The 27,406-nt window shown below is 39.7% G+C and overlaps 1 protein-coding gene across 1 annotated transcript; it reads left to right on the top strand.

Annotated features, from left to right (window-relative positions):
* The first annotated feature begins 1,064 nt into the window (after positions 1–1,064).
* Positions 1,065–26,755, top strand: LOC140239760 (sialin-like). Its single transcript, XM_072319581.1, has 9 exons — positions 1,065–1,268; positions 1,938–2,180; positions 11,805–11,892; positions 17,325–17,420; positions 18,056–18,180; positions 19,274–19,429; positions 19,851–19,983; positions 24,672–24,913; positions 26,570–26,755. Exons 1-9 carry the CDS (start codon positions 1,110–1,112, stop codon positions 26,753–26,755), a joined length of 1,428 nt encoding a protein of 475 aa, XP_072175682.1. The 5' UTR covers positions 1,065–1,109.
* The last annotated feature ends 651 nt before the right edge of the window (positions 26,756–27,406 follow it).

Here is a 27,406-nt window from a genome sequence, read left to right as displayed (position 1 = left end):
CTTTGTTAGTCTCCCAAGGCAGTGGCTTTTGTTCGATGCTGAAATTTGTTGAATTGAGCTAAGAAATTTACGCTCGACCCGTCTTTACAAAAACATCTGTACAATGAAAACTACTCAACCAAATCGGATGATTTTGGGGTCATTCTTCTTCTTGATAAATTCTCTATAACTCTATGTCATTCATTTTGGCATCGAGGTAATGCAAATGTGCAAATATTTGCGAAAACTCGCGTTTCCGTTAATTCTAGGCCACACTGCATATAATGTGTGTGTATGTGTGTGTGTGTGTGTGTGTATGTGTGCATACTCTATGTAGTGCGGCAATCATATTTCAAAAATAGACATGAAAACGAAATGTGTTAGTTCTATTCATCAACTGTTTGTTTAAAATCATTGACCCCAATTAGTTTCAAAGACGTACAGTATAGTATACAATGTATATTGCGGTGGCCATGTTTTAAAATGGCAGCCAAAATATAGGATGTGATGGTTGTACACGAAAAGATGTATCCATTTAAATAATTGAACCTCAAAAACATATTTTCGTACCAGAGTCATGAAGATGCATCCATTGGTTTTAAAGATATATGAATAGAATGTAGAGCGGCAGCCATGTTTTCAAAATGGCCGCTAATAAGTAGGTGCCATGGTTTTATCCTCTCAAAAATTATTTTATTGGAATCCTTTACCCTCAAAACCTATACCTGTACTTTGGGACAAGAATCACGACAATCGGACTTACAGTTTCCAAAATACACAGCATTGCTATATCACTTGGCGGCCATTTTGAAAAATGGCCGCCACGGCCGCCACAGGCAGAATCAGAGTGGCTTCCATATCAGAAATGACTTGTATTGGCATCATGTACATGTGTACCAAGTATGGTGCTTTTACCATAATGTGCATGATTCACCCTATATGTGCTCTATATCCGCTGGACTAATGGTGTCATCGGCAAAATCTTTGATTGTGTGTGTGTATGTTCGTGTGTGTGTGTGTGTGTGTGTGTGTGTGTGTTTTGTTACGATTGCATTGGTAGGACCCTGTTTCTTGCAGTTCCAGGAGTAATCCACACCCGCCATCAGCTCGGCATCCTTGTGTTCCTCGGAATGGCAGTGATTTGCGCCATGAGACAGAACATCAGCGTTACCATGGCAGCCATGGTGAATGAAACCTACGTCACCCAACGGGTTTCCTGGAATGGCAGCGAGGAGACATTCCAGACATGTCAACAGAATGTTGATCCTAACATAACGTCAATCACAGAAGTAAGAGTGGTAGTATCCGTAAATTCTTAGGCACATTTATGAGTCAAACAAACCCAAATGTGGTTCTGAGGATTACGTTACTGACAAGCCAAATATTTCTCCAAACTTTCTGTGTCGCTTAGTTGCTATTTTCAATCAATCTTTGCACTAAATCTTTTTACCTAAGAGGGGCCCACATTCTACAAGCTCTGTCTTTTTAGTGGGTCCCTCTGTTTTTGTTTTTTTTTTTCTCACAATGCATATTGACAATTATGTCACTTTCGTAACTTTAGCAACCATTATAATGTATCCCTGTTGTAAGTTTTTTAATTATTCTCTTTGTACAAATCTACATGCATCATTTTTGTCACCGAAGAAAGTGGGATTTATGTGTATATATTATTTCATTGTGAAAAAAAAAACGAAATAAATGTGAACTTAATTGAATTGAATTGAATTAAATTTATTATTTCAAGCGATACATCGACTTCATCAGCTAAACTCAGTCCTGCCTGGTTCTGTGCCAGGATGTGTTTGCTTTGCTGATACTTCTCAGTAGCACTATCAACGTGTGATCCATGAACCTGCACACCTTCAATTTATGTAGATGTAAAAACGGGAACGTAACGAAAAGGAAATGTAAAGTAATGAACTTTTACCTCGTATATGTGACACCCATGTGCTGTATAGACAAATGGAGACGGCAAGTTTCTTTGGGACGCACACACGCAGGAGCTGATACTCGCAGCCTTCTACTACGGATGCATCTTTACCCAGATCCCCGGCGGCTGGCTCGCCGACAAGTACGGCACGAAGTGGGTCATGGGCTTCGGTTTTCTTCTGTCCAGTGTCTGCACTCTCCTAGGTCCAGTGGCAGCCATGGCAGACTTCCGGTGGTACTTCGTGACCCGCTTCTTCAGCGGCTTGGGCGAGGTTGGTCATCACTGGTCGTTTTGTTGTTGTTGTTGTTGTTGTTGTTGTTGTTGTTGTTTTGTAACTTTGCTTGCTGGTTTGGTTGTTCGTTGTTGTTGTTGTTGTTGTTGTTGAAATACCGTTAAGAGCTGAAACGGTTCGACAATCCCAGTGGGTCTGGTCAGAGGAAATTTAAGCATCCCAAATGACATGAGTTCAAAAATAGAATAGCTAAGGAGTGCATGGTGAATGTAAAGGCTCAGTCACCTAAGTATGCAGAACGGGTATTAAAGTGTGTGTGTGATTTTTTTTTTATGTTTCATTTGTTTGTCTGTTTGCTTGTTTGTTTTTTGTCTAGGTATAATTTTGCATCTTAATGGCAAACAATCGTGGCGAGTGGTTTGTGCGACACGGAGACGAACGCAACACGCTGCCTCCCCCATTCTGTATCAAATGTAGTGACCCCGAATGAGAATAGCGCTGGCTCAATGGGTCAGCGAACAACACTCTAGACTACAAGAGTTCTGTGCTACAAATCTCCTGACCCAAAATGGCTGTCCGAATGGACGCACATTCTCAGTGCGCATGCGCATGAACAGAGGCCAAGAGAGCCACGCGTCTTCTGGCCTCTCTCCTCCAATCACTGCAGCTCGCGGTCACAATGTTTGTGTATGGAGCGTACACACACACGCACATACACATACGTGTCTCAGTGGCAGCTTTTGTCCCACACGTTTATGGATATATTATGGATGGTGCCATCAGAAATATCAACCATGTCGGGTATTTGTCCCACACGAATGATTTATTTTTGAAAAATAAAATACTGAAAATATCAGATCTGTTCAGTTACAACGTCGGCATATTTATGTACAAATTTTCTGCCAACGAGTTACCGGATGTTTTTACTCGCATGTTCAGAAAAAACTATTTGATTCATAATTATCCTACCCGCCAAAGTGACGCATTTCACCTTCCACGTACTCGAACAATTTTCGCTAAAAAAACGATAAAGTATACGGGCCCTAGATACTGGAATGACCTCTCCCCCGAAATAACAAGCTGCTCGTCTTTATATTCATTTAAACGTAAATTAAAAGAGTTTTTATTGAGTGCATATTTTGCAGACACTGAACAGTCGTAATGTCTTATGTAATACTGTGGTATGTTATTGTCCAATCAAACATTTTGTCAACACGTTGCAGATTCCATTTAGGGTCTTGCCATCAGGCTCTCTGAATTCATCATTAGCAATTCCACATTCTACTTCGTTTCCCTCTCTTCCTCTTTCCCTCTACCCCTCTCTAACCTTCTATGCAGAGCTTGACGGCAGGCACCAAATGGCTTTATAGCTGTACATGTTACTTTTTGTGTCTTACTGATCATATCCTGGTGAAAGTTTTAGTGCAACAATAGTTTATAGTATATATACCAAAGTAGGCTGTATAATAATGATGGCTCGGTCACAGTAAGTTCATATTAATGTATAGTTTGTTTGTTTTTCTTCTTCTTCTTTTTCTTCTTCTTTTTTATTACATAAAATTTGGCAACCTTACATCATCATTCCGGTCTTATCTTCTATCCGTTCTCCGTTTCTTTTTCACAAACACTGATTACTCGGGGCTTACAGCCAAACAAGCTAGCTTTCATGTAGGTCCCGTCATACTTCTCTTTGATCAACCCCATTTCGATTTCGATTTTGACCAGTTATCATTACATGTAATTACAGTGTTATCACCATGTATATTGTTTGTTTTCTGCACATTGTTCACAAGGTAAAAGAACTTGTCTGGTTTCTGTTGTAATGTTCATAAATGAGAAGTATGAAAATAAAATGAATTGAATTGAATATAGCACCGAGTCTGGCATTGCGCAACCGCATGCACAAACTTCGGTCGTTCGGAGTTTACGTACCATTAGGGATGACGATCGTCTGCCTTTAAAGGGAACGCAAACCCAAAGAGTAATGTGGATTGAGTGAAAGCAGCAACATTAGTAGATCACATCAGTGAAAGTTTGAAGAAAATCGGACAATCGATGCAAAAGTCATGAATTTTTTTTTGGTGTTGGAACTGCTGGATGAGGAGACTACTAGAGGTACTACTGACGTATGAGTGGACAACGATACAAAGAAACTATAAAGAAAATTCAACAGAAATTCACTTTTCTAGCATTATGAAAGAGCACTTGACTAGCCGCTTTCAGAATGCAGGGGGAATAATTGCTACCCTTAACATATGTCAGTATCAATTTGATGGAATTTGTAATTTTCATGAAAAATGAATTTTTGTGGAATTTTCTTAATATTTTCTTTATATTGTTGTTCACTCATACGTCATAAGCTCTAGTAGTCTCTTCATCCAGCGGTTCCAACACCAAAACTTTAAAAATTCATAACTTTTGCATCGATTGTCCGATTTTCTTCAAACTTTCACTGATGTGTTCTACTAATGTTGCTGCTTTCTACTTATGTTGCTGCTTTCACTCAATCCACATTGCTTTTAGGGTTTGCGTTCCCTTTAAAAGTGTCTTTTAGATATCAAGCGAAACGAATCCCGGCAAAGTGCGACTTTACGAGGATAAAGAGGACGCGCCCTTCTTTAAATTCGCACGTCGGAATTGCAGTCCGCGCTCTTGATCCTTAGCGAGCTTTCGCACGCACGACGCGGCCGGTAGTTGAGCGTGCCGTGTGCAAAATTTGCTTCTGCGCGTGATCAAATTCGAGAAACGTGTAAAATAGTCTGGGTGCCAGAGGCTGAACCTTGTTTTACCGTCCACCCAATGTTTTTTGATGGTTTCAACCTATTTTGGGGGTGCTGAATCCGAATCTGGATGATGCAACTCTTGCATCCTTGAGGGTTTTGAGATATTCAAGATGGCCGCCAATATGGCCACCCAAACCGGAAATTCCCATGTATTTCCTTCTAGATGGTGAGAAATTGAAAACAATTGATGGTTTCACCCTTTTTCGAGGGTGCTGAATCCGAATCTGGATGATGCAACTCTTGCATCCTTGAGGATTTTGAGATATTCAAGATGGTCCCCAAAATGGCCGCCCAAACCGAAAATTCCCACGTATTTCCTTCTAAATGGTGTGATATTGAAAATAATTGATGATTCTAGCCTATTTCGAGAGTGCTGAATCCGAATATGGATGATGCAACTCCTGCATCCATGAAGTTTTTGAGATATTCAAGATGGCCGCCAAAATGGCTGCCAATTAAAACCTGAAATTCGTTATATCCCATGTATTTCCTTCTAAATGTTGAGAAATTGGAAACAATTGATGGGTCTACCCTATTTCGATGGTGCTGAATCCGAATCTAGATGATGCAACTCTTGCATCCATGAAGTTTTTGAGATATTCAAGATGGCCGCCAAAATGGCCGCCAATTAGAACCGGAAATTCCCATGTATTTCCTTCCAAATGGTGAGAAATTGGAAACAATTGATGGTTCTACCCTATTTCGAGGGTGCTGAATCTGAATCTGGATGATGCAACTCTTGCATCCATGAAGTTTTTGAGATATTCAAGATGGCCGCCAAAATGGCTGCCAATTAAAACCTGAAATTCGTTATATCCCATGTATTTCCTTCTAAATGTTGAGAAATTGGAAACAATTGATGGGTCTACCCTATTTCGATGGTGCTGAATCCGAATCTAGATGATGCAACTCTTGCATCCATGAAGTTTTTGAGATATTCAAGATGGCCGCCAAAATGGCCGCCAATTAGAACCGGAAATTCCCATGTATTTCCTTCCAAATGGTGAGAAATTGGAAACAATTGATGGTTCTACCCTATTTCGAGGGTGCTGAATCCGAATCTAGATGATGCAACTCTTGCATCCATGAAGTTTTTGAGATATTCAAGATGGCCGCCAAAATGGCTACCAATTAAAACCTGAAATTCGTTATATCCCATGTATTTCCTTCTAAATGTTGAGAAATTGGAAAGAATTGATGGGTCTACCCTATTTCGATGGTGCTGAATCCGAATCTAGATGATGCAACTCTTGCATCCATGAAGTTTTTGAGATATTCAAGATGGCCGCCTAAATGGCCGCCAAAATGGCCGCCAATTAAAGCCGGAAATTCCCATGTATTTCCTTCTAACTGGTAGAAAATTGAAAACAATTCATGGTTTTACCCTATTTCCTTTTGTATCGTCATGTAGTGTAGCCATTTTGTGTCCATTTTTAACGCGCGCCTTCGTATCTTGTTATCTACTATAGTCTGGGTGCCAAAGGCTGAACCTTGTTTTACCGTCCACCCAATGTTTTTTGATGGTTTTACCCTATTTCGGGGGTGCTGAATCCGAATCTGGATGATGCAACTCTTAAATCCTTGAGGATTTTGATATATTCGAGATGGCCCCCAATATGGTCGCCAAAAACCGAAAATTCCCACGTATTTCCTTCTGAATGGTGTGAAATTGAAAATAATTGATTAGTCTACCCTATTTCGACGGTGCTGTATCCGAATGTGGAAGATGCAACTCTTGCATCCATGAAGTTTTTGAGATATTCAAGATGGCCGCCAAAATGGCCGCCAATTAAAACCAAACATTCCCATGTATTTCCTTCTAAATGGTGAGAAATTGAAAACAATTGATGGTTCAACCCTAATTCGAGGGTGCTGAATCCGAATCTGGATGATGCAACTCCTGCATTGTTGAAGATTTTGAGATCAAGATGGCCGTTAAAATGGTCGCCCAAAACGGAAGTTCCCATGTATTTCCTTGTAAATGGTGACAATTTGAAAGCAATTGGTGGTTTTTATCTATTTTAAGTGTGCTGAATCCGAAGTTGCAGGATACAATTTTTGCATCCTTAACGGTTTAGAGATGGTAAAGATGGTGGCCAAAAATGACCGCCAAAAACAGAAATTCATAGGTAGACCCCCTATTTCCTTCTAACTGGTGTAAAATATAAAACAGTTGGTGGTTTCACCCTATTTTGAGTTTGCTGAATTTGATGCTCCAGGATACAGCTCTTGCTTCCTTGAGGGTTTCGAGATAGTAAAGGCGGCCGCCAGAATGGCCCCAAATGGCCGTCAAAAACGAAATTTTCCATGCAAGCCCTATATTACCTTCTAAATGGTGTAAAATTAAAAACAATTGGCGGTTTTACTCTATTTTGAGGGTGCTGAATCCAAACCTGGTTGATGCAACATTCGTGGTTTTTTTTTTTTTGTTTGTTTGTTTGTTTGTTTGTTTGTTTGTTTGTTTGTTTTTTTTTGGGGGGGGGTTGAGATGTCCAAGATGACCACCAAAATAACTGTCAAAAATTGGAAAATTTTAGACCCTACTCAGCACCGTGACCCTCGAAACTTGGTTGTTTAAATTGGTCCATTCTTTAGGGTTTTTAGACGTCCAAGATGACAGCCAAAATAAGTGGCAGAAATTCCAATGTTAATATATTTTTTTCCTAATGGTGAAAAATTTAAAATAAATTGATGGTTTTACCCTATTTCAAGGGTGCTGAATGTCTTTGAAGGTTTTGAGACATCTATAAATGTCCTGTATAAGCGGAAACTCCTTAACATTTTCTTATACTTAAATGGTGAAGTATTGTGCTCTGGCGCGAAGCGGAGGATTAAACCCAGGGTGAAAAGCAATAATTCGTATTCTAACATTCAACTCAGTTGAGCGGATTTGTCAAATCAGCCGAAAGTTTAGGGCATCCAAAATGACTGTCACAATGATATTGTAATATACTGAGATATTCCGATATGTCTCAAACGGAACATTAACACGTACTGAAAAAAGTGATATTGACATCATACTGAAACGTACAAACACAAAGAGACGACTGAAAATTCCTTTATGCATAATTGTTAATAATGCCTGTGGTCGTCAATATGGCTTAACAGATGTGAAGTTAATCCTTTTCGGCTATTAATAGAGTAAAATTAAATTGTAGCTTGCTGGTATTTGGTGTTGAAACTTTTCTTGTATTCTAACGAGTCTCGCCTCGTATTTTTATGAAACTTGTCTCATATTCTGATTACGTCATTGAAAATGGTTGCATCCATGACCACTATAGCAGATATCAATAAGGGTAATTTCAAAAGCACTCTGCGCGATTATGATATTCGTAAGTACTGGATTATCAACTATTACCTTACATGTTGTCGTTTGGTTTTTTATTCAGTTTTTTTTTTTTAACAGCGCGTTACCTGTTTTGTCCATCCCCTCTTGTGTGTTTGTAAAAAAAAAAAAAAAAAAAAAGATATATATATATATATATATATATATACATATATATATATGTGTGTGTGTGTGTGTGTATTATACATATATATATATATAATGTAACATCATATTGCCGAAAAAAAAATGAAGCATAACGATAAAAATGTCCAACTCGTGTCTCCAACTCGTGTCTCCAACAATGTCATCAAGACCACCAATATAAACCAATTAACCAATTTGATCGAGTGTTCATGGATGAAGAGATTTGAACTGCTCATGGATTAAGACAGGTAATGTTGGGTAATTTCAGTAAACTCCTCTACATCACAATCACAATATGATTTAGATGAACTGCTGGCACACTTGTATCGTACCAACTCAAAGATATCCGGTAGAGCTGGTTTCACTGTATTATACAGCAAGTTCAAACTGTGCCATTGACGAAAACATAAAATCTTTCAGTCAAAAATAAGATAGGGTAAAACCATCAATTGTTATAAATTTCTCACCATTTATAAGAGGGAAATACATAAGAATTTCCGTTCTGGCGGCCATTTTGGCAGCCATCTTGAATATCTCAAAGTGAATCATCCAGATTCGGATTCAGCATCCTCGAAATAGACGAAAACCATCTATTGTTTTTTATTTCTCATCATTTAAAAGCTAATTCATAGGAGTTTCCGGTTTTAATTGGCGGCAATTTTGGCTGCCATTTTGGCGGCCATCTTGAATATCTCAATACCTCCAAGGCTGCAAGGGTTGCATCATCCAGATTCGGATTCAGCACCCTTCAAATAAGGTAGAACCATCAATTGTTTTCAATTTCTCACCATTTAGAAGGAAATTCATGGGAATTTCCGGTTTTGGCGGCCATTTTGGCGGCCATCTTGAATATCTCACAACCCTCAAAGATGCAGGAGTTGCATCATCCTGATTCGGATTCAGCACCACCGAGCTAGGGTAAAACCATTAATTGTTTTCAATTTCTCACCATTTAGAAGGAAATATATAGGAATTTCCGGTTTTGGCAGGCATTTGGCGGCCATCTTGAATATCTCAAAATCTTCAAGAATGCAACAGTTGCATCATCCAGATTCGGATTTGGCACCCTCGAAATAAGGTAAAACCATCAATTGTTTTCAATTTCTCACCATCTAGAAGGAAATACATGGGAATTTCCGGTTTGGGCGGCCATATTGGCGGCCATCTTGAATATCTCAAAACCCTCAAGGATGCAAGAGTTACATCATCCAGATTCGGATTCAGCACCCCCGAAATAGGGTAGAACCATCAAAAAACATTGGGTGGACGGTAAGACAAGGTTAGGCCAAAAAAGTGGCTTTGGCACCCAGACTAAAACGAGTATGGTACTCGGCCAAAATGGCGTTCGGTCCCGATGCTGGACAGGATTGAGCCAGCCAGCAAGCCAGCCAATCAGCGATCTTGTCCCCACGCCTCCGCCCTAATGGGAAAGCGAACGAGTGCGGGGACTGTCACACCTGATTGCTTCCACGTACTGAGTTCGGTCTTCCTGTCGTGTAGCGAAAACTCCCTATGATATTATACGGTACAATGCAATCGTGTTGGCCTGTTAATACCCTCACTCTCACATTGTTTGTTTTACTGTCTATTTGTCATTCTGTCTATACTTATGTGCATCTCTCTCAATGTGAATGCGAATCTTTTTCTCCCTTCTTTTTATGTAAGCTTTAATATATTTATGTATAAGAGTTCCCTGCTGGAAAGAACACAGTGTTCCACAGTGTGAGAAACACAGTGTGAAATGTCTTCACATTGAATTCGAGCGTTTTAACAGTGTGAACACAGTGTGAGTCACCAATTCACAGTGTGGAACACAGTACTACTATGTGAACACTCTGTGAAAAACACACCACAGTGTGAAATTATCTTCACACTGTTAAATTCGAGCGTTTTCATAAATTCGACTATGTGAACACACTGTGAACACACTGTGGGACACTGTGTTCTTTCCGACAGGGTTTGATCGCAATTAATGAGCCAAGCACCAATTTCATACATCCTAAGGAAACTTCATCATCAGATAGAGCAAAATAAAACCTAACAAGCGATACCTCACTTGTGGCATAACAAGAATATTCTTGAAGTTATGGTTACAAATACAGCTGTATTCCTTTTCTTATTATCAATTTCTATACGTTTTTGAGCAGCTTAAATCGCAAAGATCTCACCTTACAACGAGAAAAGAGTAATTTTTATTAGTTTTTCGATTGACACGTCATAAATATATTGTATATAGTTATGTACATTATATGTGACCATGCATCACAAAAACCAACAAAATGTCGCACCCCTTGGCCCGAATTCACGAAGGTGGTACAAATGAAACCATGGTTTAAACCATGGACAAAATCTATGGAGCGCCAAGTGTCGCATGGAATATTTCGTTACGAAATCAGTCATTTCGTCAATGAAATGATTATTTTGTTACGAAATGACAACGTTTGGTAACTAAATGAACACTTCGTCCACGAAATGATAATTTCGTTAACGAAACGGTCATTTTGTCGACGAAATGACCAATTTCGTAACGAAATATCCGTGCGACACTTGGCACTCCACAGTGTTTGTCCATGGTTTAAACCATGGTTTCATTTGTACCACCTTCGTGAATTCGGGCCCTTGAGTTTACGTGAGGACTTTAAAAAAGTTGAAATGGTCAAACCGAGTCAATCTTAGGTTTTTCATATTTTCTGAAAGAGCTATCCTTCTTCTACATTATCCTTTAGTTTGGGATCATAACATGAATGGAAAAGTGTTTTTAGCAGATTTTCTACAACCATTTTGGGGGGAGAGTAGAATGATCAGGTATGATCAAGTATGTCACTTTTCGTTTCATGAATACCTTTGCACACTCGTCACTTTCAAGTCTAATAACTTTTGAAAGGATGATGCTACTGCTTTGAAAGTTGGCATTAATCATGGACAGAATGTATTTATAGAACGTGCTCAATTTCAGCTTAATTTGATAATCCTTTCATTGCTGTTGCTCCGGTGGCTTACATCCTGTGTTTTGTCCCTTTCATCGCACAGCTATCACGGCTTGGTAAAGATTAAGCGCTTGAATAGACCCTGTACTTCAGAGCTTCTTTTCTCAGTTCACACTTTTCCAGAGTGTATTTGTTTCATAGTATTTAGATAGGTTAGGGAAGTCAATTTGAATTGAGTTATACATCAATTTAAAGCTTAGAGTCTGCTCTTTCAGAATCTGCTCTTGACTAAAAATCCATGTCTGGCGACTTTTTGTTGGTTTTGTGATGCAGGGTAACATAATATTATTATTATGTATGTATATTACATACAAAAAACGTAGTTTTTACACTCTATCTTATATCTGTCTATATCTTCGTTCCTCTTCCCCCCCCCCCACCCTTCCTCCGTTTCTTACTAATCTCGCTCTCTTTTCTGCAGGGTGTGTCTTTCCCATCGCTGCAGGCACTGTGGTCAAAATGGGCGCATCCAAGTGAAAGGAGTATCTTGAGTGTTACTGGAGCCGCAGGTATACCACACTCGTCATGCTCTTTTCTGTTCGTTGTGTCAGTTTTTGAGTTTTATGGATACCCGGATGCCGTTCAGTGTTTTGTGCCGCTTTCGTCATATTATGCAAGCCGTTTCATTTCATTTCATCCCTTGATTTACGTGCGGCATACACTTCAGTCTGGGGACTGTTCTCTCGCAGGTCCGTAGATACAACGTATTATGTAACAGAAATTGAAACAAAGCTCATACATATAACAATGTTTAAAAGAAAAAGAAAACAGACAAACACAGTTAACAACAATTAGCAATTGAAGATATAAATATATAGTCAAGGCGAAGGGTCCCAGAAAAAATGACTTCGTTCAACCCACCCCGCAGAAAAGGTTTGACTGCATGAGGTGGTCGGTTGGACCCTCTGGAACACCCCTAGGTAGTATGTGGTTCCAAATTGTGGTATCAATAAAATTTTACAGGCCACTTTAGTTGCGAAAAGATCTTATCGTTCGAAAAAGAGTCTGCGCACGCTAAGACTACTACAAGCACCACAAGCACTGCTACAGGCGCCAGTGCTTGTGGTGCGTATAGTAGTCTTAGCGCATGCAGACTTTTTCTTCGACAAACACGGGTTTTTGCCTGCAAACTAACTTTTCATGCCAAGCTGGGGTCGGTGTAGTGTAGTTTCTAGCCGTCTTTGTTTCGTCTTTATTTCGTCTTTATTTCTCCGAGTTGCAGCAAGCCGAGTGAGAGCGCATACCCAGTGATTGCGACGCCCGAACCGTTGTTGTTGTTTTTTTTTTTGTTGCAATCACTGGGTATGCGCCCTCACTCGACTTAGCGCAATACAGCGGGCTTCTGCACAATACACAAGCTGCAACTCAGAGAAATAAAGACAATGACGCTTGTCGCTAATGGGGCACTGAAAATGACAAAATTATAACAGTTTTTGCATTTATTTCATGAAGAATTCATCAAAACTCCATAAAACTATTATATTCATGTTGCTAGAGATGTCAGCAATACAATGGGATACATTGTAAGGTATAATATTGTGATAGGTGATGGTACCCCCCCCCCCAAAAAAAAAAAAAAATATTTGGAATCTAGACAAGTTTGTTTCTTTTGCCTTTCGTGCACATCAACCATTGTAGATCGGATCTTAAAGTACCTACCTCAACACTATAAAATTAGCCTGGATAAAAGGGAAAGGACGCCCAAGATTTCCCTCATTCTCTCCTTAGCATTAATTCATTACTGCACATTTTGACACACATTTCATATCATGATTTTTCATTTTATTCTATTATTTTTTTTTTACAATAGCTAACGAACACAAAAGTACGCTTTTAATTCTTTGATGGATAATACAGCGTACGTGTATATTCCTTCTTTCCAGGATTGTTTCGAATAACCATCGCTCTGTAAATACTCAAAAGAGCTAACATTAGAATATAATTGGCTTTACTCTCTGTATTCACCTTTATTTTTAGCAAAAAAAAAGCTGCTGAAAACTGCTTATCCGATAAAGGTGAGCCAATGGAGTAAAATGGAGTCAAAAGGGGCCTGAGCTTTCGATCCTAGCAGAATCTTCGTCAGAGGCAAAATGACAAACATGCAGGGAAAGCAATCACATATAAGGACTTCACACAACAAGAACAGACAGGGACAAGCTGGGTACACAGAACAAAGAAAACAAAGGAGAGGGTGGGAGGTCATGGGCAAGGAGCCCAACAGGTAAAAGGAGGGGGATTAAAGCAGGAGGGTGGACAGACAAAAGGCAGAGGAGAGGGGACAGACAAAAGGCAGACGGGGTCAGTGATGATCATGAGGATCAAGGAGGCAACCAATGAAGGAAAAGGATGAATAGGGAGGCAACATCAAAGAAGATAGGGAACACCAGAGGGATAAGGAAAGGGAAAGAGTGAAAAAAAGCAACAGCAAAAGGAAGGGAGGGGGGGGGGGGGCTGGGCAAACAGTGAGCCCTGAAAGGTGTACCAGGAGGAGGCAACAAAAGGAAGAAATCAAACATATCAAAGTGTATACATATACACACAGTAATAATAATGACAATGAAATAACAGTGCTGAAAAGGATATTGATAAAAGAAATAAAATAAAGCACATATGAAAAACTGGGGGAGAGAAAATTGTATACATTGTATGTTGATAAGCAGGCAAGGCAAAATAAGCACAGGTAGTGTAAACAAACAAAACCAAGTGTGTGTGTGTGTGTGTAGGTAGAAAAAGGCTGTATGAAAGAGACTCGGACTAGAGGAAGGAATCAATTGGGAATAAAAGGGTCTGCAAATGGAAAAAAGCACAAAGAAAGAACAAAATGAAATTGAAAAATGAAAAAGCGAATGATTATAATAATAATAAAAAAAATATATATACATACATATATATGTGTATATATATATATATATATATATATATATATATATATATATATATATATATATATATATGTATATATATAATAAAGGTGGTTAGTCATTTCCCTCCTGGAATTTGAGGCCATGGGGTTGGATGGACAGGTGTGAAGTCGTCTCATCCAGAGCTTCTCTCTGCTGGTTCTGACTGTGTCTGGACGAGTGCCTAAAGATTCAATGCCCTGTAGAGTCATATCAGTGATGGAATGATCGGGTAGATTGAAATGGTGGCCCACTGGAGTGTCGAGCTTGGCTGTGCTGACAGTAGATCTGTGTCCGTAAAAGCGTCTTTTAAGTGTTGTCTTGGTTTCCCCAACATACTGGATTCTACAAACTCTGCAAGTGATGAGATACACGACATTAGTGGTAGTACAAGTGATGTTTCTGCTTGAGAAAGGGGAGAAGATACATCCACTGATGTATCCTCCACTTCTGTCGTTAACCTTTCTTCTTCTCCCCTTTCTCAAGCAGAAACGTCTCTTCTCTCAAAAGGTCTCAAGTTTTGCCCCACTCCACCCAAGGTCGATCAGATAGCACTCAGCCAAGACCTCTCTTCTTTCTACCGCAGGTTACGCCTCAAAGAGTTTTTTTTTCTCGATGAACCTCCTTCTGCTCCTGAGCCCTTTCATCAAAAAAGCTCATGGATTCCCCCCAAGAATAGAGTTCCCTCCCTGGAAACGTACATCGAAGCTGTCTCATCTCAAGTCCACTCCGCAGATACCCTCGACATTGCATCACATGACAATCTCCCTAAGGAAGAACGCCAGGCTCTCTCATCTCTCAAAAACAGGTCGGACATCATCATCAAGCCCGCAGACAAAGGATCAGCTGTTGTAGTAATGGACCGCCAGCAGTACATCGATGAAGCCATGAAACATCTCCGCAATCCTTCCCACTATAGATTTGTGTCCATACATTGCTAAAAGCTACTTTTGCCTTTACTTTGAAGCCAAATTTGTGTTAAAAGTACGACGGATGCAACTTTTTCATGCATTTTACTATTTGAAAATGATATCTTTCTTTCAATTGCCGTTTATTATGCCTTTGTGTACAAATTTTGCTGTAACATGAGAATGCTTCAATACTTTCTTTACATATGTGGTACACTTATGCGGAAGGTAGGACATGCTTATTGAGCTGTTTGAAATTATGGGCTTTAGTTTTTAAGTTATTGACAGCTGAATCCTGATTGGATAATACTGGTTGCCATGGCAACAGGAGGAAACTTTTTTTTTACGATAATCAAAAAAAGTTGTGTTTTTTATTGCATCTATAACATAACAAAAACAAAGTTTGCAGCAGTAGGAGGCATTTTAGGGGTTACCAATCACCTATAGGCATCTGGTTACCATGGTAACCATGCATGATATTATACCTTACAATAATTATATCCCATTGTATTACTGACATCTCTAGCAACATGTACATATATAGTTTTATGGAGTTTTAATGAATTCTTCATGAAATAAATGCAAAAACTGTTATAATTTTGTCATTTTCAGTGCCCTAGCGACAAGCGTCACCGACCCTAGTCTAATTTCTAGCCGTTTTTATTTCGTCTTTATTTCTCTGAGTTGCAGCTTGTGTATTGTGCAGAAGCCCGCTGTATTGCGCTGAGCCGAGTGATAGCGCATACCCAGTGATTGCGACAAAAAAAAAAAAAAAAAAACGGTTCGGGCGTCGCAATCACTGGGTATGCGCTCTCACTCGGCTTGCTGCACCTCGGAAAAACAAAGACGAAATAAAAACGGCTAGAAACTACACTACACCGAGCCCAGCTTGGCGTGAAAAGTTAATTTGCAGGCAAAAATCCTTGTTTGTCGAAGAAAAAGTCTGCGCGCGCTAAGACTACTACACGCACCACTGGCACTAGCGCCTGTAGCAGTGCTAGTGTTGCGTGTAGTAGTCTTGCGTGTGCAGGTTTTTTTTTACGTTTGTTCAAACAAATAACGATGAAAAGTGGCCTGTAAAATTTTACTGATACCACAATTTGGAATCACATACGACCTGGGGATGTTCATGGAGGTCCCATCTCCCATCCTGTCTGGTCAAACCTTTTCTGCGAAGTGGGTTGAACGAACTCCTTAATTAAGCCCCTTACAGGAATGAGCGTCCTGACTAATAAGAACGACTCAAGTCCAATCTTTGGCCAAATTTACCTTATGCATGGACTCATCTTGTGTGTAAATGATAAATCGTAATTACCCCCGGAAGTGCCTGAAATGAATGAGTTAAATCTTATATGAATGTAAGAATGAAGGACTTGTGTCATTTCACATTCATATTATAGCGCCCTCTCTCGTCCTTCTCTCATCTCTATAGCAGAATATCATGTATATGATTCAAAGAACGACCCAAGTCCATCACACAAAATGACCTCTCCACAATTAATGTAAATGTTAATTGTCATAACAATATACTATGTTTTAATTTGTATATACAATGTTGCCTTTCCATCACAGTTAAATAGAATACTATTGGACAATTACAAAAGATATGAAGTTTTTTGTAAGTTTACTCGAAATGGTCTATCATGGACTTGGGTCGTTCTTGTATTCAGATACTTAATTATTGTTCCATTATCTGGATTCAGATCCAACAGGTGCTAACTTTTAGACCTCCTTGAAAACCATGATAATTATTATCTAATATTCACGTTTTATGCCATCCACTGTTTCTAAATAACATGTTGGAACAAAACCAAGCGCTTTTACCGCCCAACATATTGTAAGCTAATGGCCGTTCTTCTGGCATAAGACCAACACACACACACACACACACACACACAAAAACAAACCTCATAATGATATAACCCCTCCAGAAATGTAGTGGAAGCTACGTGAGATGCACTAGTATCAGGCATAGAGAGTAAAAGAGAGTCACTTTGCCATATAAAATAGAATTTAAGATCTATTTTCATTTTCGATAATACAGAAACACTGTACCTCCAAGCTTTTTGCTTTTCCCGCGCTTTTCAATCTTTTTTTTTTATTTTCATCGAGGTTTTTGTCTCTTTGTGCTAGGTTTCAACTTAGGCAAAATCATCGGCAACGCACTCACAGGTTTTCTGATCAACCTAGATATAGCCGGCGGATGGCCTTTTACTTTCTACATTTACGGTCAGTATTGATCTGCAATGATTTGAGTTATTCTGGATAATATCCCCGTCCCATTGATTTTTTTTTTCTCATTGGTCTCTCGTCGGAAGCATAGTTTGTTGTTTCCGGCCACCCACAGAAGTGTATCGGATCGATGTCCGATGAATCCGACTTGTATTGGTCGACTACGAGGTCAGTGTCAGACATGTCGGGCGTGATCCAATGACTCAAGAGGCAAGATCGTCCGAGAAGTCTTGATATCTGTTGTGTTTTTTTGCCTGTCCCGACGCAAACAAGTTGCATAATATAGTATAGGCTACCAGATCAATAAAAAACCTGATTTTTTTTAAAGTGGAAAATGAGCAAAGAAAATGGGCTCCCATCGGGATTCGAACCCGAGATCTTCGGATTGCTAGCCCGGTGCTCTACCGACTGGCCTTTAGAAAGCCATATAGTACAGTATTCGTCCCAGAAACCCTTCATTGTCAATATAAGAGAGACTCTTTCTCCCGTCTCAGTTATTATTTGTGGTCATTATTTCAGTCCTATTTTGTTTGTCTTTTCGGAGACTCGTTTTACATTTCCGATCTACCTAAGATGTTTGCAAGCATTGCAATAATGATTGGGACTGTACAGGTTTCTGTCCTTCCCCGCAGGATCGTGCGGGGTATTGTGGGTCATCGCTTGGTCTTTCCTTGGGTACAGCTCGCCCGCGGATCACCCGTGGATATCGGTGGAAGAGAAAACGTACTTGAAAGAAGGGCTCCGTTTTTCAGGCTCGGTAAAATTAATCATTGACATGGTTAGGGTTAGTGTCGGGGCCAGGATAATTTGACAGAAACAAGAAGCCGCCATTTTATCCTACATGCTGCAATGGTATAGAGTAGTATAGATTCTATCGTGTAAAAGTTTTCAATAATGTCACTCAGTCGGCAGCAGGTGATGGAGAGTCATGAAAGCTACACAGCATTACAATAATATTTGTCAGGCAATATGTTGTGACAACGTGATATTCAAAACGTTTGTGTACTCGGGGATGTTTGTCATCCTTTAAACATCATTAACCAACTCAGTCGATTATTAAAGTTCGAGTACTTGATTGAAGGGTTTGTTCATTTACGTCCTGTGCAATTTCAAAGTTTGAGCATAACATGAGCAAAACACGAACATTTCTTGAGAAGTTTCTGAGGCATGTTGCTGTAGAATTTGTAGAAAATGTTCAAGATATCACATTTGATGTATATGTTTACGTCTGTTATATCACAAAACATCCTACCATAAAAACAAATCGCAATGAAAGCCTAAAATATAAGGAGATATCAGTATTTTTCTCAGTAAACCATAACTGTAGACGTTTTAGTCTGGATACATATTTATTATAACTATTGTTCACATTTTGTGTACTTAACAATACTCAACATCGATTATATGGATTCAAATTTTTACAGTGGTTGTTTCTATCCCTAACTCACATTTTAGAACCATACTAAAGCACTAATGCTGGGTTTTTGTTTCATCTGCAAATGGTAAATTATGGCTATAAGCGAGGCAAGTATACTTATTATTCATTTAAAAGTGAATAGTCAGGGAAACAGGAATGCAGAATCAGCATATTAATGTCAACGGATTTTTTTTTTTCAGGATACCATGATGATGGCAACAGTAAAAAAAGTAGAAATGTAAGGAAATTATGTGTCAACTCAATGCCATTATATGTCATAGTATCCCATCTTTCAATTAAGGTGAAAATTTATTATCCGCCAAATTTAAGGTCGACCTGTTGTTTAGTTTCATAGAGTATAGTAAGCATCTGTACTCGATTTTAGACATTTAAACACGCCTTGACTTTCCTCCCTCTCTTTCTATTTGGTTAGAAAAGTAACGTGTCAGTACCGTGGGGTGCAATGCTGACCTCACCTGCCATATGGGTGCTGGTCTTCACGCACTTTGCCAACGTGCTCGGTATGTCCACGCTCCTCGCCAATCTACCGCTCTATTTCAGCGATGGCATCAGGGTGCCTATTGAACAGGTGATGACATAAGGAATGAAGGACCCTATTAACCCGATAATGAATAAGATAATAAAAAATTATGATATTCATGTTGAAAGTAATGTTGATAGTGATACGGATGACTATAATGCATGTCTAATGTTAATCAGTGTGGTACTTTCATCGTCATTTTTTATATCAGTGCTTGACTTACACTGACTTATCGTTTCATTTTAGTTTAGTTAGGAAAAAAAAAAACTATTTTACACTTATTCATTTTACTTTTTGGCTAAAAACAAAATACAAAAATGTGAAAGTGAATTAAGAATTTTTGGACTTTGTATCCGATAGTGATAAGATTTCTTTCTGATTATAGTCTTTTTCAAGTGGACTTGCACATAAAGCAGCGCCGCACATGTAGTAATTACGTAATCTTTCGTTTGCGGTTCACTCTGCACAGACGGGTGTGTACTCGGCGCTTCCATTTACTCTCCAATTCGTCGCCATTATATCAGGGAGCTACCTGACGGACCGACTTCTGGCGCGGGAAATCATGGAGAAAACGACGATTCGAAAACTGATGTCAGCCATAGGTAGACCACAGCTGATCGTATCTCTTAATAAGCGATAATGCGTCAAAATGTATGCTTTTGTTTATGAATTTGTCAGTACACACTAAGAATTACGGGTACAAATTTAAACCCCCAAATTGTCGCTATACAACCACCCTAAAGGGTGCGACCTTGCACCCAATAAGCAGTTTGCACCCTCGGAAGTGCAATACGCCGACTCTTTAGCCTGCAGGGGTGCGAATTTGCACCCTCAGTTTTGTGCGAATCAAGGGTGCAAACATGCACCATAAACATTAATACATTGTGAATTGAAAATTTGGACTACGAGTGCCAAGGTTTCACTCGTAAGATCAAACTTACACTCTGATGGATATGGCTGCATCTTTGTAGGTACGAATATAAATATTAAGAGATTTAATGCATAATAAAAGGTGCAATTGTCCACCCCCCGGGAAATCATGGAGAAGACGACGATTCGAAAACTGATGTCAGCCATAGGTAGACCACAGCTGATCGTATCTCTTAATAAGCGATAATGCGTCAAAATGTATGCTTTTGTTTATGAATTTTTCAGTACACACTAAGAATTACGGGTACAAATTTAAACCCCCAAATTGTCGCTATACAACCACCCTAAAGGGTGCGACCTTGCACCCAATAAGCAGTTTGCACCCTCAGAAGTGCAATACGCCGACTCTTTAGCCTGCAGGGGTGCGAATTTGCACCCTCAGTTTTGTGCGAATCAAGGGTGCAAACATGCACCATTAACATTAATACATTGTGAATTGAAAATTTGGACTACGAGTGCCAAGGTTTCACTCGTAAGATCAAACTTACACTCTGATGGATATGGCTGCATCTTTGTAGGTACGAATATAAATATTAAGAGATTTAATGCATAATAAAAGGTGCAATTGTGCACCCCAGGGTGCTGCTATAGGAACAAATAGGGTGCAAATTTGAACCTTTATTTTTTTAGTGTGTAAGATTCAAGTTAGATTATAGTTCCGATATGCTTTTAGTATCCACGCTTATGCTTTAGTCCCGGAATAGTTACTTGATGTCGGCATAGGCGCATGGTATTTTGGCATAGTCATCCGCTATCAAAATATATTATGACTATAAAATTGAATTCCTGCAGAACCGTACTCAACAGGTGATCCTTGAAGGGTCATCCTCGAAAATCGCTGACGTTACATCTGTGGTGCCACAAGGCAGTGTCCTAGGACCATTGATGTTTCTTCTTTACATCAGTGATTTGCCAGAGTACTTGACTTCTTATACGAGAGTACGTCTGTTCGCGGATGACTAATTGCTATATCGCAAAATCACCTCAGAACAGGATTCTTTTGCACTACAGCAGGACTGAATTGATGTTTTTCAGCAGTGGGAACAGGATTGGATCATGAAGTTTAATCCCCCAAAGGGTCGGGTCCTCACTGTAACCAAGAAACAGAAGCCTATCACCAGTCCTACTACCTCCATGGGCAGACACTTTTGAGGGTGGATACTGCGAAGTACTTTGGAGTCCACATAACTAAAAACCTCAGTTGGAACCATCATGTTGATACCTTAAGCAAGAAAGCAAATTCAACATCAGCTTTCCTCAGAAGGAACATCAACGCCTGCCCAAGGAAAGCAAAAATCCAGTGTTATACAACTCTGTTTCGCCCTGCCCTGGAATATGCCTGCACTCTCTAGGACCCCTCTACAAAGGAGAACATCACCAAACTAGAGAAAGTCCAGCAACGTTTTGCACGTTTTGTCCTTACCGACTATCGATGGACAAGTAGCGTTACGCCAATGATTCACCAGCTGCATTGGCAAACACTTCAAGAACGCAGAGCCCAGCTGAAGGCAGTAATGATGTACAGGGTCATGAACTCCCTAGTGGACATATCACAGACTTACACAGTATACCTGCACAACCTCCGTGCCTGCATCGTGAACATACCCTGAAACTTGTTGTCCCTCACACAAGAACATTACAGCTTGTATGTTACCAGTCATCGTTCTTCCCGGATGCCACTCGATTGTGAAACAGCCTTCCTCCGGATGCTGTCAACTGCTCCTCTCTAGATCTATTCAAGAAGAGGGTGCAGGGCATACAACTTCAGTAATAACCAGGGTTGTTACCGACCCACACCCTCCATTTAAAAATCCACACCCTCGCCAAGGATCTGACACCGTCACGTACAATGTCATGTGCCCACGTAAGTTATAATCATAGTCCTTCGCAGTAATTTTGTTTTACTATGTTTGATTCCCTAGAAATTTGTTTTTAATGCTCTATAAAAGGGACTTTATACTCTGTTTTACAAAAAAAGTCCGTACCGTGGGAGGGGGTATTCCCCCTCACCCTCCCCCCCCCCCCCCCCCCGCGGTCGCTTCGCTCCCTCGCCGAGGATCTCACACCGTCACATAAAAATTGATATTAAATGGGTTAGTCAAATACCGGTTAGTGATTGGCTAAACACAGTCACGTGATGGAGGAACATTCGTTATGTTCGCCCATGGGAGAACATTTTTGTAATGTTCTCCCATGGGAAAACATTTTCAGGTAACAAATGACAGAAGGACCCGCGCACAGTGAATTTGGATCTGCTCGAGCGATCGAGTGCGTTGTGCTGGTGGTTGACCTTGACGTATTTGACGTATTTGACGAACCCATATAATATAACAGATGATGACTTTTGTTGTCGGGAACATGTACCAAACGTTCCACGTTCAATAGCATTTCAAACCCTTCGGGTGTAATAATATACTAACCCTAACCCTATCCCTAACCCTAACCCTGCCAGTCATCATCTATACAATATGCCCCCGTAGACATTTTGCCCCCCCCCCCCCCCCGAAATCAAAAGTGTTCCGGCGCGCTTGAACGTGACCACCCTATGAGAGGATTTTGAAGAACAGCAGCAGTATCCATTCTTCTCCATACAGGCATAAATAATATACAGGCACATACAGTCGTGCAACAGTAGTACAACGATGTAAGGTGTGCTACGATTGGCCTTGTAACAGTCTCAACATATGCCATGTATGCTCAAGGTCTTTAAAGCACAATCGCACCCATCGTACGCAAGACTGGTCTCTATCAATAATGTCTATAGGTCGAGAGTTGCACGACCATCAGTCGGCCAAATGCGACTATCGAATCTTACGACCTCTCTCGTCAAGTCGTGAAACCGACAACCGCAAAACTGATCGTATGATCGTATGAACTGATCGATCGCATCTTGTCATGTCTGGATTTTGAGCATGCTCAAAGTAAAGAGTTCGGATGCGACCTGTCACGACCGCCTCGGGTTCGTGCGACCACCTTCAACGACTGCAGTGCTCGCAAGACACCAAGCGATCGAACGTGCCACATCACCCCCCCCCCCCCCCCAAAAAAAAAAGAAAAAAAAAAGAAGAAAGTTACAGGCGGTCGGAACCTGGTCGCAGAAGACTGGTGAAAGAGGCTGGTCCTCTCGCTGCCGCTTACCCCTCGCTGATGGCTTGCAACTCGGTCTCCTGTGACAACATTTTGCTGGCTCGATCCTCTTGTGATTAATTGCTAGGGCAAAACGGCCTTAGGCAACGGCTTCTGCTGTATTTTCATTTATTTGTTTGTTTGGTGATTTGTTTTGTTTTGTTTTATTTTGTTTTGTTTTTTACCCCGGCGGCATTGATAAGTGACCCTGTTGTACACCATGTCACATAAAGGGCTTCTATTGTTTTGATTGAGACCTAGCTTCAGGTTTCTAACATTTTTTGGTGAGATAATGAGAAACCTCATATGAAATGAGAAAGAGGATGTAATTCCAATAGGAAATCAACGTTTATTTGATGAAAATCGCAGGCCGGCGGAACCGGAAGTGGCGCTAGAAAGAAATATACAGCAACCTTGAAGTGTGAGCGCGGTATATGGCTTTGTTTTTGCGCTGAAGACCTGTTTTGTTATTTGTTTTGTTTGTTTGTTTGTTTGTTTGGTTTTTTTTTTTTTGCTTGTCGGCTGAAGAAACCCGGAAGTGGCGCCAGAGGTGGCACCAGAAGGTGCGCCGAAGGTTGTTGTTGTTGTTGTTTTTTTTTTGCTTGTTAGCTCATGAAATACGAAAGTGCCCTCCCCCCCCCCCCCCCCACTTTTGAAAACGTTCCGCCGCCGGTGGATCGGTTTGGAAATGGCCGAGATATCCAAAACAGAGCAATCTAATAAAAAGTGCATTGACCCATTTTTATTACGAATGCTTTGTTTTACTTTGTGTTTGGATGTCTCAGCCATTCCATAACCAACTTTTTTTAAAATAACGTTTGAATTCCTCTTAGAATGGTATGCTCTTTACTATTTTAAGGGTGGTTTCTTTATAGTTAAAAGCCCAATCCTCATCTCCGCCAATACTATACGATCCTTTTAAAGCAGGATTTTTTTAAACAAACAAACAACTAAACAACACCACAAAAACATCCGAATAAATGAAGTCACCTGACAGAAATCGACTGAAAAAAAACAACAACCTACTATTCAAAAGTCTAATGAGATGTGATATTTTACAAGAGTACTACCAATGACTACAATTACTGTCTTCCCCCTTATGTTGCAGTAGCGTCAAGCATACAGTTTGTTTCACCTAATATCATTTGTGTGTGTGTTTGTGTGTGTGTATGTGTGTGTGTGTATGTTAATATTTTGGCTTGTCATTCTCTTTATTATTTTTTTTTTATTTCAGGGTTCTTCTCCGGAGCTTTCTGTCTCGTACTGACCGGTTTTGCCAGGTGTAACATCGCAATGTCAGTGGTCTTCGTCATGCTGGCAATGGGCGGAATCGGTATTTCCTTTGCTGGTCACTTCGTGTCGCTGCTTGACGTAGCCGGAGTCTACGCGGGCTCGGCTATGGGCATAGTGAACACCGCCGGAACGCTCGGCGGGATTGTCGGGCCTTACATCGTAGGAGTGTTCACTGAAGTGCAGGTAAATGTGAACGCAGCACGTATTAAAGGGGAATTCCAGTGCAGTTGAAAATTAGTCTGAACAGAAGGAGTAAAATTCTCGTAGCACAACAATGGACATTTGATAAATCTGATGAAAAATAAGGAAGTTATGATATATTTCGAAGTTTGACTGATTTTTCAGGAAACAGTTCTTGAACAGAATATGCAAATAGTAAAGTGGTGATGTCATCCTCTGTCAACTTGCCAAATAGTTTGAATTTTCCAGTTTCTTTTTTATTCAAATGCAATAAGGGCCTAAGCCCAAGTCCTAAAATTCTTATACATCTATATCCGATCTCTATTCTAAAGCTTTTGGACAGGAATAACATCATGTTTCATACTTTGATAACAGAAACATTCAATTTCCGTCATTTTTTTTTTTTTTTTGGTGTGTGTGTGTGTGCACGATCGATGGAAAATAATATTGTAAAGTGATGACATCATGAGCTTACTCGTTTTCATATTCAGATCAACTGCATGAGAACTGTTCTGCAAAAACTAGAGAAGCGTCATTTCATAACTTCCTTAATATTTATCCGCTAATTAAAAAGCAAATTTTATTCCCAAAAAGATGTTACTCTTCCTTATCAGACAAACTTATTACTGGACTGAAGCTCTTTAAGCTTGCATTCTCAAAAGGTGGAAATGTGATTGTTTCCGGCATCTATGTAGCGTAATATGTGGTACAGTGATTACTCGCAGGTATAGTTGAAACGTCCGGAAGAATACTTTCACGTAGACATACTGTTGAGTGAAGAAATTTGGACTAATACAAAATGCGTATTCAATTAGCCGAGTAGAGAAACGCATTTAAACCTTGGATCTTTGCAACCAACATAATAATAGATATATGGTCACATTGTGCCAGGTAAAGAGAGCGGCGATTTCATTGCGTAGACCACGATAGATAGTAGTAATATTGATAAAAATAAAAATAGTAGTACAAGTAGTAGTAGTAGTAGTAGTAGTAGTAGTAGTAGTAGTAACAGTAGTAGTAGTAGTAGTAGTAGTAGTAGTAGTAGTAATAGTAGTAGTAGTAGCAGTAATAATAACAATCATCATCATCATAATAATGCAACAAAACAAAAGAATCCCCTTCCTTCAAAAAGGTACATGTATATTCGTTGAGGGTTGTTTTGTATCGGCGTCATAAACATACATATCAATCATCCAACACACACACACACACACACACACACACACACACACACACATAAAATGTTATGACTTCAGGAAGTATAATAATGTCTTTTTACTACAACATTTCAAAGTATATTACTACAGTGGACTCCCGTTATAACGAAGTCCTCGGAACCTGCCGTTTTCTTTCATTATATCAAAATTTTGTTATAACTGAACAAATAAATAACTTACAACTAACCGGGAGTGCGCTGTAGTAAACAATCGGGAGGTCATTTTTTGGGAGGAGGGGGAGGGGAACAGGAGGGGGGTGACCTTGATTATTCCACCAAATTAACCAGAAACCTAAAAGGAGAAAGGTCGGAGAACTATATTATAGTTCTCCGACCTTTCTCCTTTGAGGTTTCTGGTTTGTTTGTTTGTTTGTTTTCACTTTTCCGTCCGTCTCGACTCTTTCATTTCGTGTTTTGTTTTTTGTTTTTTCTCTTTCACACAGTCTGATATTACTGGTTGGCAAAAAGGGATGTGGTTCTTGGCCGGAGTGTTCGTCTGTAGCGGACTGATATTTGTCCTGTTTGGCACGACTCGTCTGCAAACTTGGGCAAGAATGGATGAGGGCGGAGAAGAAGAGTACATACCTCTCGAAGACTCAAAGGCCGACACTACACTCAGTGACAAGTGAAACATAAAAACACAATTATTATTCCATATCATAGAATGCGAACGGGGACATTTGGAAAACAACGTTTATAACTCAATGTACGGATCAATGTGGTTTTTTGACAGTGACAATTCGTTGTTCAGGTTTATATTTTGCACCACTTATTGGATCTATGGAATAGATTTGACCGTCCGAGCCTCTTCAATTTGGCGTAACAAAAGTAGGAAAACAAATCGTAGCAACTTTTCTTGAAAAAAAAAAATTACACACACACGGTACAAACGAGCAATACTAGTCACAAAAAAAAAAAATATTTTCAATTTATAATGACCTTTCAGAAAAAGCTTGCAATGATAATTTCCAAGTACAGATATTTTTCTTTGGTAAGCAATTTATAGAATTTTCGAACACATCAGGATATCATATCTAATGAGATTAAAAATAGGTACATATAAAAAAAAAGGTACATAACTGGACCTTTGAAGTTTGTTTGGTTGGTTTTCTTTTTGATTGTTTGTTAACCAGTAGAAACGCATGAGGTTAGCATCAAGCGTGGTAAATGATTTGTAATATTTAAGTCAATAGATTTATGTTAGCCATTAAGTTACGTCATTATATATTATGTCATTGGTGTTTTGGAGTTACTGAAATTATCAAAAAGATGTATATAAT

This window comes from Diadema setosum, chromosome 16, assembly GCF_964275005.1.
Source record: "Diadema setosum chromosome 16, eeDiaSeto1, whole genome shotgun sequence".
NCBI lineage: Eukaryota > Metazoa > Echinodermata > Echinoidea > Diadematoida > Diadematidae > Diadema > Diadema setosum.
The sequence above is the reverse complement of the archived record's forward strand: the minus strand, read 5'-3'. Positions and strand labels throughout refer to the sequence as shown.